General features: G+C 53.6%; 4 protein-coding genes across 4 annotated transcripts; 3 read left to right on the plus strand and 1 right to left on the minus strand.

The window, feature by feature from the left end:
• Positions 1-2455: 2455 nt before the first annotated feature.
• A1O5_06586 (uncharacterized protein) lies at positions 2456-3409 on the plus strand (the record flags this gene model as incomplete). The annotated part of the gene is made up of 1 exon (XM_007747179.1): positions 2456-3409. One exon carries the CDS (start codon positions 2456-2458, stop codon positions 3407-3409), a length of 954 nt encoding a protein of 317 aa, XP_007745369.1.
• Positions 3410-5353: 1944 nt separating this feature from the next.
• A1O5_06587 (uncharacterized protein) lies at positions 5354-6523 on the plus strand (the record flags this gene model as incomplete). The annotated part of the gene is made up of 1 exon (XM_007747180.1): positions 5354-6523. The coding sequence occupies one exon, from the start codon at positions 5354-5356 to the stop codon at positions 6521-6523; it is 1170 nt and encodes a 389-aa protein (XP_007745370.1).
• Positions 6524-6777: 254 nt separating this feature from the next.
• On the minus strand, positions 6778-8936 carry A1O5_06588 (uncharacterized protein; the record flags this gene model as incomplete). The annotated part of the gene is made up of 7 exons (XM_007747181.1): positions 6778-7370; positions 7431-7953; positions 8004-8134; positions 8244-8412; positions 8508-8603; positions 8671-8687; positions 8771-8936. The coding sequence occupies 7 exons, from the start codon at positions 8934-8936 to the stop codon at positions 6778-6780; spliced, it is 1695 nt and encodes a 564-aa protein (XP_007745371.1).
• Positions 8937-9829: 893 nt separating this feature from the next.
• On the plus strand, positions 9830-12216 carry A1O5_06589 (uncharacterized protein; the record flags this gene model as incomplete). Its single annotated transcript, XM_007747182.1, has 4 exons — positions 9830-10815; positions 10914-11184; positions 11244-11473; positions 11532-12216. The coding sequence occupies 4 exons, from the start codon at positions 9830-9832 to the stop codon at positions 12214-12216; spliced, it is 2172 nt and encodes a 723-aa protein (XP_007745372.1).
• Positions 12217-12754: the final 538 nt, after the last annotated feature.

The following is a 12754-nucleotide window of genomic DNA, read 5'->3' on the forward strand; positions in this document are numbered from 1 at the left end:
AGCCACGAATCTGTGGAGAGCGTCTCTGAAAGGCGTCTTGAGCTGCATTAAAACGTGCCTTTCACAATGGTATGTGAAGAGCAAGAAACTCACCAGCGATCACATTGGCAGCAGAAGGCAAGACCAGAAATACATGGTTCTTGCTCGTCCTGCCAGGCCGGAATGGCAAGGGATCTGAAGTCTTGAAGCCAACAAGGTGAAGAGATCTCGATGTCCCAGCCCAATATCAGAACTCAAACTGGACCTGCTGCCATCATGGCGAGAAGTTCATGTATCTGGTCACGTCCGCTGCTGAAGCATAACATGGCTCTCGAATCAGACATACAGTTAGCCACCGCGGCGGCTGGACGTGGGCTCTTGGTCGAGTGTAAAGGCACCTGGTCCTTCAGTGACCATTCCTAAAAGTAGTAGGTACACCTATTGATACCAGACTGTCAACAGAAGCGTGAGGAGTTGCTTCTCTACGGTCTCTAGGTACTGAGCAAGGCAACAGTCCTCTGCATGAGATACGAATATGGCCACGTGCGCAATATAAACCTTCAAGAATCTGATAGATCTATACCTGAACAGTCTCAGTTCGACAGAGTTGACTTCGCAGTCAAAACATGAAATGAGAACCATTTTGCTCCAGGGTCAGGCCAAGCTGTCCACCTGGTGTGCAGTCAAATTGCCCGGCTGTTGCAATTGTCAATTTAGCCGGATAGTAGGTGCTCGATTCATATGAAACGGCACTCATATGAGTGGTCGCAGTCCGCAGCCTCCGCGTCTCATAAGGTCTGCCAATATCCATGCAGCAGTAAGTCGCAAAGGTCATCTATTTTTTGTGGATAATAGCTTTGTCGGCGCAATCCCACGGAAAGAGGGCGTCATATACCATTACCATGTGGTCCAGGTATGGACCCTCCACTTCACGGACCAATGTCTCCTGGTCCAGTGGAGTCAAAATGGATCAACAATCATGACGAATCGTATCATGCAGCAGTGCGGCTAAGAAAGGCATTCAGTTGCGGGTTGGTCTGGTGGCAGAGCAGAAGTCACGCAATGGCAACCAACATCGCGCAAGAGTACAGAGAGAGGTCACGTCTCACTGAGAATTACAGAACTCTCGGATATCAGCACAGCAACAGGTCAGTGGCCACCTCTTCACTAAGCATGCATGGCCGATCCCTGGTGTCGAGCGATGCCGCCAAAGGAGGGGGACGTGGAGCAAGATGAGACATGACAAAGGGCAGCTATGCCGCGTCGAGACAGGCGAAAGCAGCGGGAGGTGCACAGGTGGTTCAGGCATGCGTCTCTACGCGAGGCGCGCTGTCGATTAGAGGCTTCATGCTTAGCGAGTATTGTGATATATCTTCGACCTGACTGTGCAGAACACACGTGGACGTTGGAAGTGCATCGAGCGACATCGACGTCTGTCAGCAACGGACATGAAATACAAGAACAGCTTCGCGAGCTCGAGGCAGATCTCGGACAATAGTTCCGAAGCGTCGGCCCTCACTTCAGACTACTTGACTGCTGGATGGGCCCAAAGAACTTTTCAAGGCTGCTCATCTTGGCTGGCGGATAGGGGGAGCGGAGCTTCAAGGGCTGCTCTGGTGGCTCGGGTTCATCTCGAAGCTTGGGGCCACATGTACATATGATAGGTACGGGGCAGCTTGACTGCTGGGGATTTTCCTGATCTTCGATGCTGTGGTGTTCTTCCGAGGCCCATGGGCATGTCACCCGGTGTCTGTTAGTCAGCTAGACATTGAGAAGACAACCAGCGATGTAATAGATAGAAGCGAAGACCAAAGAGGGATAACTTTTAAGGATAAAAGGGCCCCCCTCGAAGAAAGCGACGAAACGGTTCCAATATAATATGTCGCCAATCGAGCGATGACGGATGCTTGGTGCCATGGACCACCAAGGACCGCCGTGGACCACCAGCCCTTGTTGGCCTTGTCTCCGAGAGGGAAAGCAAGTCGTACCACCCGCCATTTCGTCCAATTCTGACCTTTTAATCTATGTCGATCGAAGAAACACACTGCAATCGCTGTTGGCATTGCTCGCCGTCTCCCGTGCCCTGTTTGTTTCCCCGGTTCCTGAGGCGTGACCCATTAGGATTTTCTATCCGCCTCGCCGCATCAACGATCGCCCACCTCGACAGTGTTTTCGGCGGGCATCCAAGCTTTCTCGCCCAATGATTTCGAGGGTCACACCTTCTGAATTCGAGACAGCAGCGCAACATTCGACTTCGCTAATCCGATGCAGCAGATTCAAATCGATCTGGCCGGGAAAACAGAGGCTCAAATGGAAGAACTGGCACACAGTCCGACGTCAACCACGAGGCATGGTAATAATAAGTCTACAATGTCCCAGCTTTCCTTCCTCCTCCAGATGATTGCGACTCTATCTCTTCTCACCGGACCTCCAGATCCCCTTCCAAAAATCCACGCGTGTGTCGCCCTCAATCGACATGTCCAAGAGTGGACATCCGATGGTTTACCTATTTGTGAACAAGGACAGGGCGTCTGCGTCTCTGTCCAGATGCCATGGAAAAGACGCCTCGGCTATCCTAAGCCACGTCCAGTCATGCCGCAACCAGAAGAACAAGCAGCTGCACATGTTCAGAGTTGAAGACACCACCGAGTTAGTAGGAGGCCCAACGCCTCCATCGCCTCGAAAGCAACCCGTCGGCCACAGACACCGTTCACCGAGATCAACCCCACCATTGCGAAGTGAAATGCCACAAACGCCCAAGGACCGTGCATTGGCCAGGCCTAGTGAGCCCGAGCCTGGAATCCGGTCAGCAAGCTCTCCCTCTCCTCGGGCCACTTCTCCGGGGAAGTCGCCCGAAGTCGAGGAACTACTGCAATATTTCAACTCCCTATGTTTGAGCCCAGAGCCACACGCCCCGGTCCATTCACACAGCCAAGATCTCTTCACGCAGATCGTCTCTTCCGAAGATTTTTCAAACTTCTCAAGACGGATCGTGGGAGGAATTCACGGATATGCCATGCTTGCATGCACAGCCGCGAGAATGGGGGCCGATATGCCCAGTCGACGCGAGGAGTTCGAGATAAAGGCAACCAAGTACATGCAACCGTCTCTGCAACGGCTGCGGGAGCAGCTTGCTGATCCAAACACGAGAACATTGACCGACCGACAGATCCTGCAGGAAATGCTCCTGCACTGTGTCACGAACTGGTACCTCCAGGACCTTACGGCTGCCCAAACGCACCTAAAGGCCATCCACTGTTTCACCGGGTGTCTTGATGTCTCCAACGCCTCGGATCGGAAGTTGATGGCTCTAATTAACAGGTGTGGTCTTTTTATCGCCAATAGCATACGCGCCGAGCAGAAGTCGCATCTCAGCTCGTGCCAGAGGACACAATCCTTTGCGGCGCGTGGGTTATGCCGGGTGGTCTGAAGAAAAGTGCAGCTCTCCATTTGTGGGCTTCTCTCGAGGAAGGGTCTGCAACAGATAGCCAGACTATCTATGCTGGCCGCATGTTAAACCAAAACCAACCGGGCATGATCAACCCAGTACTGGGTACGTCTTTTGAGAAAGTCGCGGAGTTGTTATCCGACTTACTAACGGGCGAGCGGGATAGCAAAGCCGCTGGCGCCGCCAATGGATACTTTCTTGAGCGTCGATCGGCCATGATCAAGGGTCCCTGCTAAAGGGTGGCGATCGACGGATATACATATGCCGCGGTCGTCGTGGGGTATGGTGTGTCGCTAATATATAGCCTGCAAGCCTGGATACCATACCACTATCTAGGGCACTGCCATAAATGAGGGCAACATGCGGCTCATTACCCATTGGCGTCAGAGGGCGGCTGGACATGTTGACATTTGAGCAGGGCGTCGTTTGGTCGAAGGCGCCAGGCCTCACTGCCTGGGATTAAGGATACCTTTCTCTTCATAGACATTCCACTCCAACACGATGAGACTGAAACTCTGTTCTAGCTGCCTTGTGTAAAAGTGCACTTGCTTCTTGGGAGATGACTGTGAACGTACCCGGTGGGTTCACAGGCCCAACACCACTACTGTCTTGGTTCCCGAACAACCATTTCGCTCGCCGACTGCCAACGCCTACACCCAGGCTTGCCCGTGTCTACTCACGTACACTCAATTCCTCAACAGTGAATGCAGCTGCTAAGCGGGCACATTGACAAGGGAACATGTGGAGCTCCTATGATGCAACCAACGGGGCATCCTCGTTAGACCGGAGTGAGAACTGTCAAGCAGCATCAGCCTTGCATGGTTTTGCCTTCGTAGAGAGAAGCTACCAAGTAACTGGTACATTAGAAAGCACCAGTCCCGAAGGAACTCTAATGGCAGTTTGAAGCCGTGCGAGTATGCTCGGAAACCTACGATGTGGGATTCACCTTGACCGTGGTTTCGTCGAGTGACTTGAGGCTTGTCATGCAGAAGGCCGCCATCCATGCATGCTTAAGCTTATGCACCATTACCCCCGAGAATCTGGTGCGGACCCTTTGGAGCAGGATGAAGCCGTGACGGTAGAAGGCTGGCGACGTATCCATTCTCTGACCATTCTGTAAAAGAACATGATAGCAACCACGTGGGCCTTCGACATTGTGTTTCGGAGGACGCCACATGTTGGGGGGACGTTGGACAAGCGCTGGTGGCCAAATCAAAGCGTAAACATTGCATTCCTACCTACGTCGACTAGAGAATTTTGCAGGGACCTGTGTAAAATCAAGAAAGCCCTCATAAGGACTTTGGCTGCCTGGAGATAGATTGGTACCAGGAGGCTGTGTCGGATGTTTGAGATTGATTGCCGCAGTAACCAAGACTCCGTTTATCCGCTGTTCCTCCACAACACAACTGGTGCCCCAAGGATTGACCGACCGCCATTATTGTTGCTATGATTTCTGTTACTCCGAGCAATATCGATTATGGGAAAAGCGCCCACGTCTAAGCGTCAACCTGATTCCATACACACCGCTGACACGATCTGGCATTCAATCCCCTCCTCGGAGCCCGTATAAAGCCTGCTTGATCGGCGCACAAACAGGGCAACAGGTCGACCAGGTTCTCACCTAGGCACGAAGTGTTCTCAGACCACCAGCTGATGACGTCAGCAGCAGAACGCAGTCACCTCAGTCACCTCAGTCACATTGTCCCACCAGTCAAGACACCCGTCGCCCAGTCGGTGCCCAGCTGGAGCTGAACTTTGAGCCATTCAGATTCCTCGCCTGTTGGGGGGACGACCGGGGAGGAAAAAGCAATCCCGCTAGCCTGACTGATGCGCTGTCCAAACAAAACTTTTTCAGCTTGATAAATTCTATTGCTGTGATCGAATCTACCCATTGAAATCCATCCTATCTCAGCAAGACTAGCAGCCATGTCTACGCGGGAAGACGACCGCTCCTACAAGGTCGTCTACTCAAGTCGAGCCAGAGACGAGTACGATGAGCGAATCCCATCCCGAAAGCCGAGGCGGGACCACGATTACGACCACGATGACGAGTACCGCATGGAAAAGTCGTACTCCCGCGATTATCGTGATGATCGCATAGAGATTGACAGGAGGTCCAGAACCAGTGACACACGGACCCAATTGCCACCGTCTTCCAGCGCAACTAAGACCACTTATGAAATCGGCCGGGACAGAAACTCCGAAGCATATGTCAAACGTTCCAAGGCTGTGGTGGTTGATCGACCCCGCGATCATGGCCGATACGAGTATGAAATTCTTCGACCCGAACGGAGAGAAGATGGAACTTATGTTGTCGATCTTGGCGGTGGACGTTCTCGCGACTACGTCGTTGATGTCGACTCGAGGGGTTATGATCGACCTCCGCGTTCGAGATACGGCGATCTACCACCAACGGCTTCAAAGAGGGTGGATGATGTGCTCACGTACGAGACTACTCGAGCTGGGGTTCATGACCGAACAGTGAGAGATGTGCGGTACAAGGATGTCCAAGTTACTGAAGAAGTCGACGATGACTCCCGCTACAACCGCCGAGGTCGCACGTCGGAGGCTTACGTCGACGAGATTGCTCCACCAAAACGACTGAGGAGTGCGATGCGCGGCCGAAATAACTCGCCGCCGTCGCTCGTGGAACGACGGAGCGAACACAGTGTGGGATTCTACAGAGATCAAATCAGTCACCACGATGCCAGTGAAAGCAGGCATGAAAGGCCAGGCGCTGAGGCACATTTGACTGGCCGATACCTTGTTGGCAATGGGGAATACGAGGATGAAGTCTATGCGGCTGGTTATACTCGCCGCAACAGAAGCCGAAGCCGCTCCCGAGGAAGGTACGGTCCCCAGAGGAGCGACCCAAGGCTACATGAGCACGATGAATACGACGAAGAGCGACGAACCTACACCGAGGAGACGATGCGGCAATATGAGTACGAAGACGAACAACGCCCGTATCCTCCACAGAGGAGCCATTCCAAAAGACGACACCACCGCCATCATCGCCGTGATGACGACCGCGACAGCTACTCGGAGTATGATACTGAAGTAGTGAAGCGGACCACCAAGGAATATTACCGATGAGATTGGGGCAGCAAGGCCTGTGCCTTTGGTCTGCCATCTAACCTCGAGATGTGACTGGTTTTTCCTTGGAAGGGGATTGACTATCTTGGTTGGTACCTATGGTATTTCAAAGGCTTAGGAAAACCTCACGGGCATAATATCTGGGTATTGTGTTCCTGTAACCCCCGCCTCGACATCATCCGCGAATAAGAGACGCTAAATACTCTGCACATCGCTCCTGACCAAATCCAGCCGTATCGTCAGCTACTCCTTATCTACTGAGGGCCAAACTCCTTTGCTCCGATCGACACCGCAACACCGGCTTTCTCCTCGATTGAATCTTCCTCTGATGGCGCAACTCCGACTTCCACGTCTGTTGCCTGCGACTTAGATGGTGGATACACTGCCTCATCGATCTTCGCAGCGCCTACGCCCGAGACGTAAGTGCAGACGAGGTAGTAAACCAGGCCTGAGACGGTAAAGCCATATATGCAGGAGAAGGTATAGATCTTCCAAGCACCTCCGACGTTGAGGTTGGCGTCGATACTCTTGCAGAAACCCGGCAGCAACGGTGCGACCGCGACGAAGAAAGACGTATATGCCCTCCAGTTGATACCGATTTTGGAGTATCGGTAGATGCCGTGGCCGTTGTACATCTCGTGGATGTTGAGCTTCTTGTTTACGATAAGGTAGTAGTGGCAGCACATTGTCCCGCAAATGGCCCCCATGAACATGCTGTAGCCGGACAAGAAGGCCAACAGTCCGGAGGCGTTTCTGATGATCTGCCATGGGTTCGACACGACACAGAAGACGGAGATGATCAAAGTGGCGCGGAAGATGTTGATGTACTTCGGGCACAGACCAGAGACTAGCGCACCAGGTTAGCTCTCACTGATTGAGTTTAAAAGCAAGTCCAGGGGAGGCTTACTATCGTTGGAAAACGGATACGTTCCCGCCGCGATCTGGTTACCGATCGTGGCCAACATGAAGCTGAATGCCGTGAAGAACTTGGCGGCACGGGAGTCGAATTTGGCAATAACAGCAGGCATGTACCACTGGAATTCTCCCCACAGATAGCTGTGGGCCGAGGTGACGAAGATGGGAGTCAGGGCCCCCAGCGTTCCAATGACGGGCAATGCAAAGAATTGGTTGTATCCTTTCAGATTGTTCTTGGAGAATCGACTGAAATCCGGGAAGTTGACCGCCATGGAGCTGAAGAGGCCGATGATTGCGTTCAAGCCGGTGAGAGAGGAATATGCCGTGTTCATGTATGTCGAAGTCATTTTGGCATGCCCGGTCACAAGTGGCCCGCCTCCCTTTGTGACGATGGCGGCCCACAAGAACAGGGCGAGGAAGGTCGGTGGGACAACGATGCCCTTGATCAGGAAGAGGATCCGGAGCTTCTTGATGGGCATGCAGGCAAGAATCGTCTGAAAGATCCAGTAGATGAACTAGAAGTTTGTCAGTCCGGTTGTCGGACGAAGGAAGTGGTTATACTCACAAAGCAAAGAAGCCCGGCTGAAGTGATTCCAGCACTCTCAGGCAAGTGATTGGGGAAATTGGCGAAGCTTGGCCAGATCGCCGTGAGACAGTTGTTGAGAAAGTCGCCTGCCTGGACACATAGAATTGCCGCTGTCCAGCAATGTCAGCTTGGCGCCCATACCCGCAAAAAAACCACGCGCAGAGGGTTTTGGCTTGAGGGTGCAAAACCCCTCTGTCAGGATATCAAAGGGAGGCTTACTCCACATGGCAGCCACGAACGATCGAAGAACGATGACCGGATAACTTCCATACATTCCGAACATGGAGCGGACGAGCACTGGAAACGGAATGCTGTATCGAGCACCCATCTTTCCTGTAAGGGTCAATGCTCCCGAGCATAACGCGAAGCCGCAGAAGACAATCGGGATCTAATATGTGGTCGTCAGCGTTAGGAAGCCATCTTCTGAAGGGCAGAGCTTTGGCATTACGCTCCTCCCACCCTGGGCAGGTTCAAGGTACTCACCGTCTCGCGAGCCGTAAAACCCAAGCTCATGACAGATGACACTGTGGATGCCAATGGAGGCGCAAGCATATCACTAGTCCAGTACGCCCAATAGTCCTGTGGAAGAGAGAAGTCAGTCCTGTAGGTCTGACATCTCTTGGGAAGTCGGTGGCAAGGCACATACCAAAGCACCCCAAGTACCTGCAAGTATCTGTTAGCCAGGACCGACATGGAGGGAGCCTCTGAGCAGGGACTGCCGCATTCTAGCGAGAGGAGGCACTTACGATTCTCGGGTGTGATAGGGTCAAGATCTGGGTTAGACCAGCGAGAGTCTTGGTAAACGCCCTTTTCCATGGGCACTTGCCAGTGCAGCTGAGGCTCGATCTTGGCCTTGATGCGCTTGGGCGACAGGCGCTTCGGCGAGAAGCGTTCTGCGGAGAAGTTGACCATCTTGCAGTTGGGATGTTTCAAAGTCAAGGAACCAGTGCACTGAGAGATGCGAGGACTGAAGGATTGAGAATCTCCTGCAAAAGCGGGAGGCCAAACAGAGATCTATATAGCTCTTCAGCTCATGGTCTGGAAAATCTTCAATCTCCAAGGCTGGAATCTTGCAGGATAGACGACAGGGGTGGGGCATGCACAGATAGACATGGGAGCCACGAGGGAACAGGGAGATAGGCCCCGCGGCAAGCGGTCGAAGGCCCGCCGTGGTCATCAGATCTTCAGATCCAGGCTCATTCAAGTCTGGAGAGATCAAAATCCGGGGTTGGCGTGATAGTGGACCAACTCAGCACCAAAAGATATGGTGGTGGTGGAGCGAGCAAACGAGATAGAGCCGCCGGCCACGAAAGGGCGCCGCCGGCGAGACCCGTGATATGGACGTCACGTGGCGTTTGGCTCTGACAATACCGCCGTCGGCCACAAGGGCACCACCAAGGCGGAGATGGGGCCAGCGGCCGCCGGCGCCTGAAATATTACAGGCCAGCCGATACGAGGCTAGCCTGTTCGGGTGTATTCGGAGACATCGGCCTTATCAGTTATCACGGCCTCGCCTTGCGCCCCATTGGGAGGCCAGACATTGGCCTGCGTGGTTCAGCCACCTCCAGATTTCCCACGTTGTGGTGCGTAGGGTCTTGAGTGTGCAGTATGTTTTCTTGACTAAACGACATCTATGATTGCAACCAGACAACCGTCCGTCCGCGGTGGATGTCTCCAAGGTTCTGTCTCGTATAAAGCCTCACATCTCCGTCAGCCGTAAACCCTGACTCGAGACTTCCTATACCGCTCCAGTCGGGTGTCCGCCATTTGGGTGATTGTGTTTTTCCGAGCATCAGTACTCAGTCATGGGCATGTCAAAGGACAAGCAAGGCTTCCTCACCATCGAGGCAAAGCCCTACCCCTTTTCCTTCCCCCTCAAACACACAGCGCTGCTGGTGATTGACATGCAGCGCGATTTCATCTGTGCTGGAGGCTTCGGCGAAATCCAGGGCGGGAATCTAGAGGCTGTCCAGGCTTCAATTGCTCCAACGAAGCAACTACTGGACGCGTGCCGAGATGCCGGCATGCACGTCTTCCACACCAGAGAAGGCCAGGTCCCCTCTCTGGCGGACTGTCCTTCTTCGAAACTCGTTCGACAGGCTGCCGCACCGGGCAACACGCAACATCTGAAAGTTATCGGCGACAAAGGCGAAATGGGCCGGCTCCTAGTTCGTGGGGAGTACGGTCATGACATCGTCGACGAGCTGCAGCCACTCCCTGCAGAGGTGGTCATTGACAAGCCTGGCAAAGGCTCGTTTTGGAATACTCAGATCCTGCACAAACTGAAAGCCTACGGTATTACCCACCTTCTCGTTTCCGGGGTCACGACAGAATGCTGCTTTTCGACCACGATCAGGGAAGCCAATGACAGAGGGTTCGAGTGCTGTGGCATCGTTCAAACCACTGCCGGCTATAACTCAGATTTCAAAACCGCCTCGCTCGACATGATATACTGGTCACAAGGCCTGTTCGGGTTTGTTGCGGATCTCCAACCTGTTCTGGATGTGCTTTCCCCATGGCAAATTCAGAGCAAAGGAGTCAGCACCCCTCCACAAACACCACCGTCTTGGGATGGAAAGCTCGGAATTGCCGACCTCCAAGCCTCGTATAAGAATGGCCTATCTCCCCTCGAACTGGTCAATGCCTTGTACGATCGGATTGAGAAATATGAGCACATTGATGGGGCGGTCTGGATCCGACGAGAGTCGAGAGAGGCCGTCTTGGCGCAAGTCAGACGCCTCCTCGAGCTCTATCCAGACAAGCATGCGCGCCCAGCATTGTTTGGTGTGCCGTAAGCATTTCCAGAAACCTTGTAGTGGTGGTCCTAAGATGGCTACTCGGAGGATCTGCCTCTCCTCGAACGACTTTTGGATGCTAACTATTCGACAGTTTCACGGTCAAGGACTCTATTGACGTCCAAGGCGTCGAAACCACCACGGCTTGTCCACCGTTGGCGTTTGTGGCCACCAAATCCGCCGCGTGCTACCAAAAAGTGATTGGACAGGGAGCCTTATACCTGGGCAAAGTCAACTTGGATCAATTAGCAACTGGACTGAGCGGGTGCCGAAGTCCGTTTGGTATCACGCACTCCGTTTTTAGCGACGAGCACATATCTGGCGGGAGTAGTAGCGGAAGTTGTGTGAGTGTGGGCGCCGATCTGGTAGGTCAATTATGTCCTTGGGGAGTTTTTGACGTGCGCCACTGACCGGGCGGTTCCAGGCAACCTTCTCACTGGCAACAGACACCGCCGGGTCTGGTCGAGTGCCAGCTGGCTTCAACGGCGTAGTCGGGTACAAGCCAACACGCGGGTTGGTGTCTTTTGAAGGCGTGACCCCCGCTTGCTTGTCGCTTGACTGCATCGCCTTCACCGCTAGGACAGTCGAAGATGCCCGCACGCTGTGGCAAATCTGCGAGGGATACGATGAAAGTGATCGCTATGCCAGAGATACGTAAGTTCTGCTTTTGACCGCTCTGGCAAATGTCAAGCTGGCCTGACCGAGATTGCAGATTCCCGGCCGAACGACACGTCAACTCGCTAGGTGCACAAAGGGAGGCATTTCGATTTGGAATTCCTCCCCCCGAGCTTCTCGAAGTCTGCTCACCTAGCTTCCGAAAACTGTTTAATGAAGCCATTGCACGGCTCCAAGCCATGGGAGGGACTCTGATGCCGATTGACTGGACCCCATTTCAGAAAGCGGGAGACTTGCTCTATGAAGGCACGTTTGTTTCGGAGAGACTGGCTAGCTTACCCGACGATTTCCTAGACAAGAACAGGCCGCATCTGCACCCAGTCATCCTCGAGCTTTTTGAGAAGGTAGTGGCACGACAGAGCACAGCGGTACAATTGTTCAGAGAGCTCCAGGCCAAGGCCTTGTACTCCAGACAAGCCACCTCGCAATTCGCGTCTGCAACCCAATTAGGGATTGACGTCGTGGTGGTGCCGACGGCGCCGTGGCATCCAACGATCAAGGAAATGCTTGCAGATCCCATCGGGCTGAATGCAAAGATGGGCACCTTTACACATTTTGCAAACGTGTTAGACATGTGCGGCATTGCAGTGCCATCGTCGACATATCAGGAAAGCGAGGCTGGACCCCGGTTGCCGTTCAGCGTGACGTTTCTGGGCAGCCGTTGCTCCGACAGCGAGGTGCTGGGGATTGCCAGCCGATATCAGGAGGCGACGGCACGGTAGGGCGGAAAGAGGCGCTTTGCTGTTTGACGAACAAGACGATTGCCGACCTTCCTTCTGGTTGTGTTTTTATGATAAAAGAGCGGTGCTGGTTGCATTAGGGCGAGGACGCCCACAGGCCCAATATCGAAGGTTGAAGCGTCTCACCCACGCCCAAGGCTTCCCGTCTTGTCCCGTCCAAAGCCTGTGGTGCCTGTGCGAGCCACCAAATTCTCCGCTGGCTCACCCACCCCCTTCAGCCCGATGCTGCCAGCCAATCGAGTGGCCGGCTTCCTTATCTCGAGCAGCACTCGAAAACGACACTAGACGGCGCTCTCTGTTATTTCTTACTCAATCAATTGCTGGGCCATTCGCTATACAGGGCTAGACATGACATGTCCTGGACGCCTATTAGTTGCCGGGGCTCCGCTTCCAAGTCTCAGCGTTAGGTCGAGATCTTGACTTTACCCGTTTTCTGATTCCCCCCCGGGATGCCAGACAAGTCCCAAGTCCTACCAGAGCACAGAAGCTTATCCTGACGCGCTTCAGGGACACAATCGAA

This window comes from Cladophialophora psammophila (genome assembly GCF_000585535.1).
Source record: "Cladophialophora psammophila CBS 110553 chromosome Unknown aczJe-supercont1.9, whole genome shotgun sequence".
NCBI classification, from domain to species: domain Eukaryota; kingdom Fungi; phylum Ascomycota; class Eurotiomycetes; order Chaetothyriales; family Herpotrichiellaceae; genus Cladophialophora; species Cladophialophora psammophila.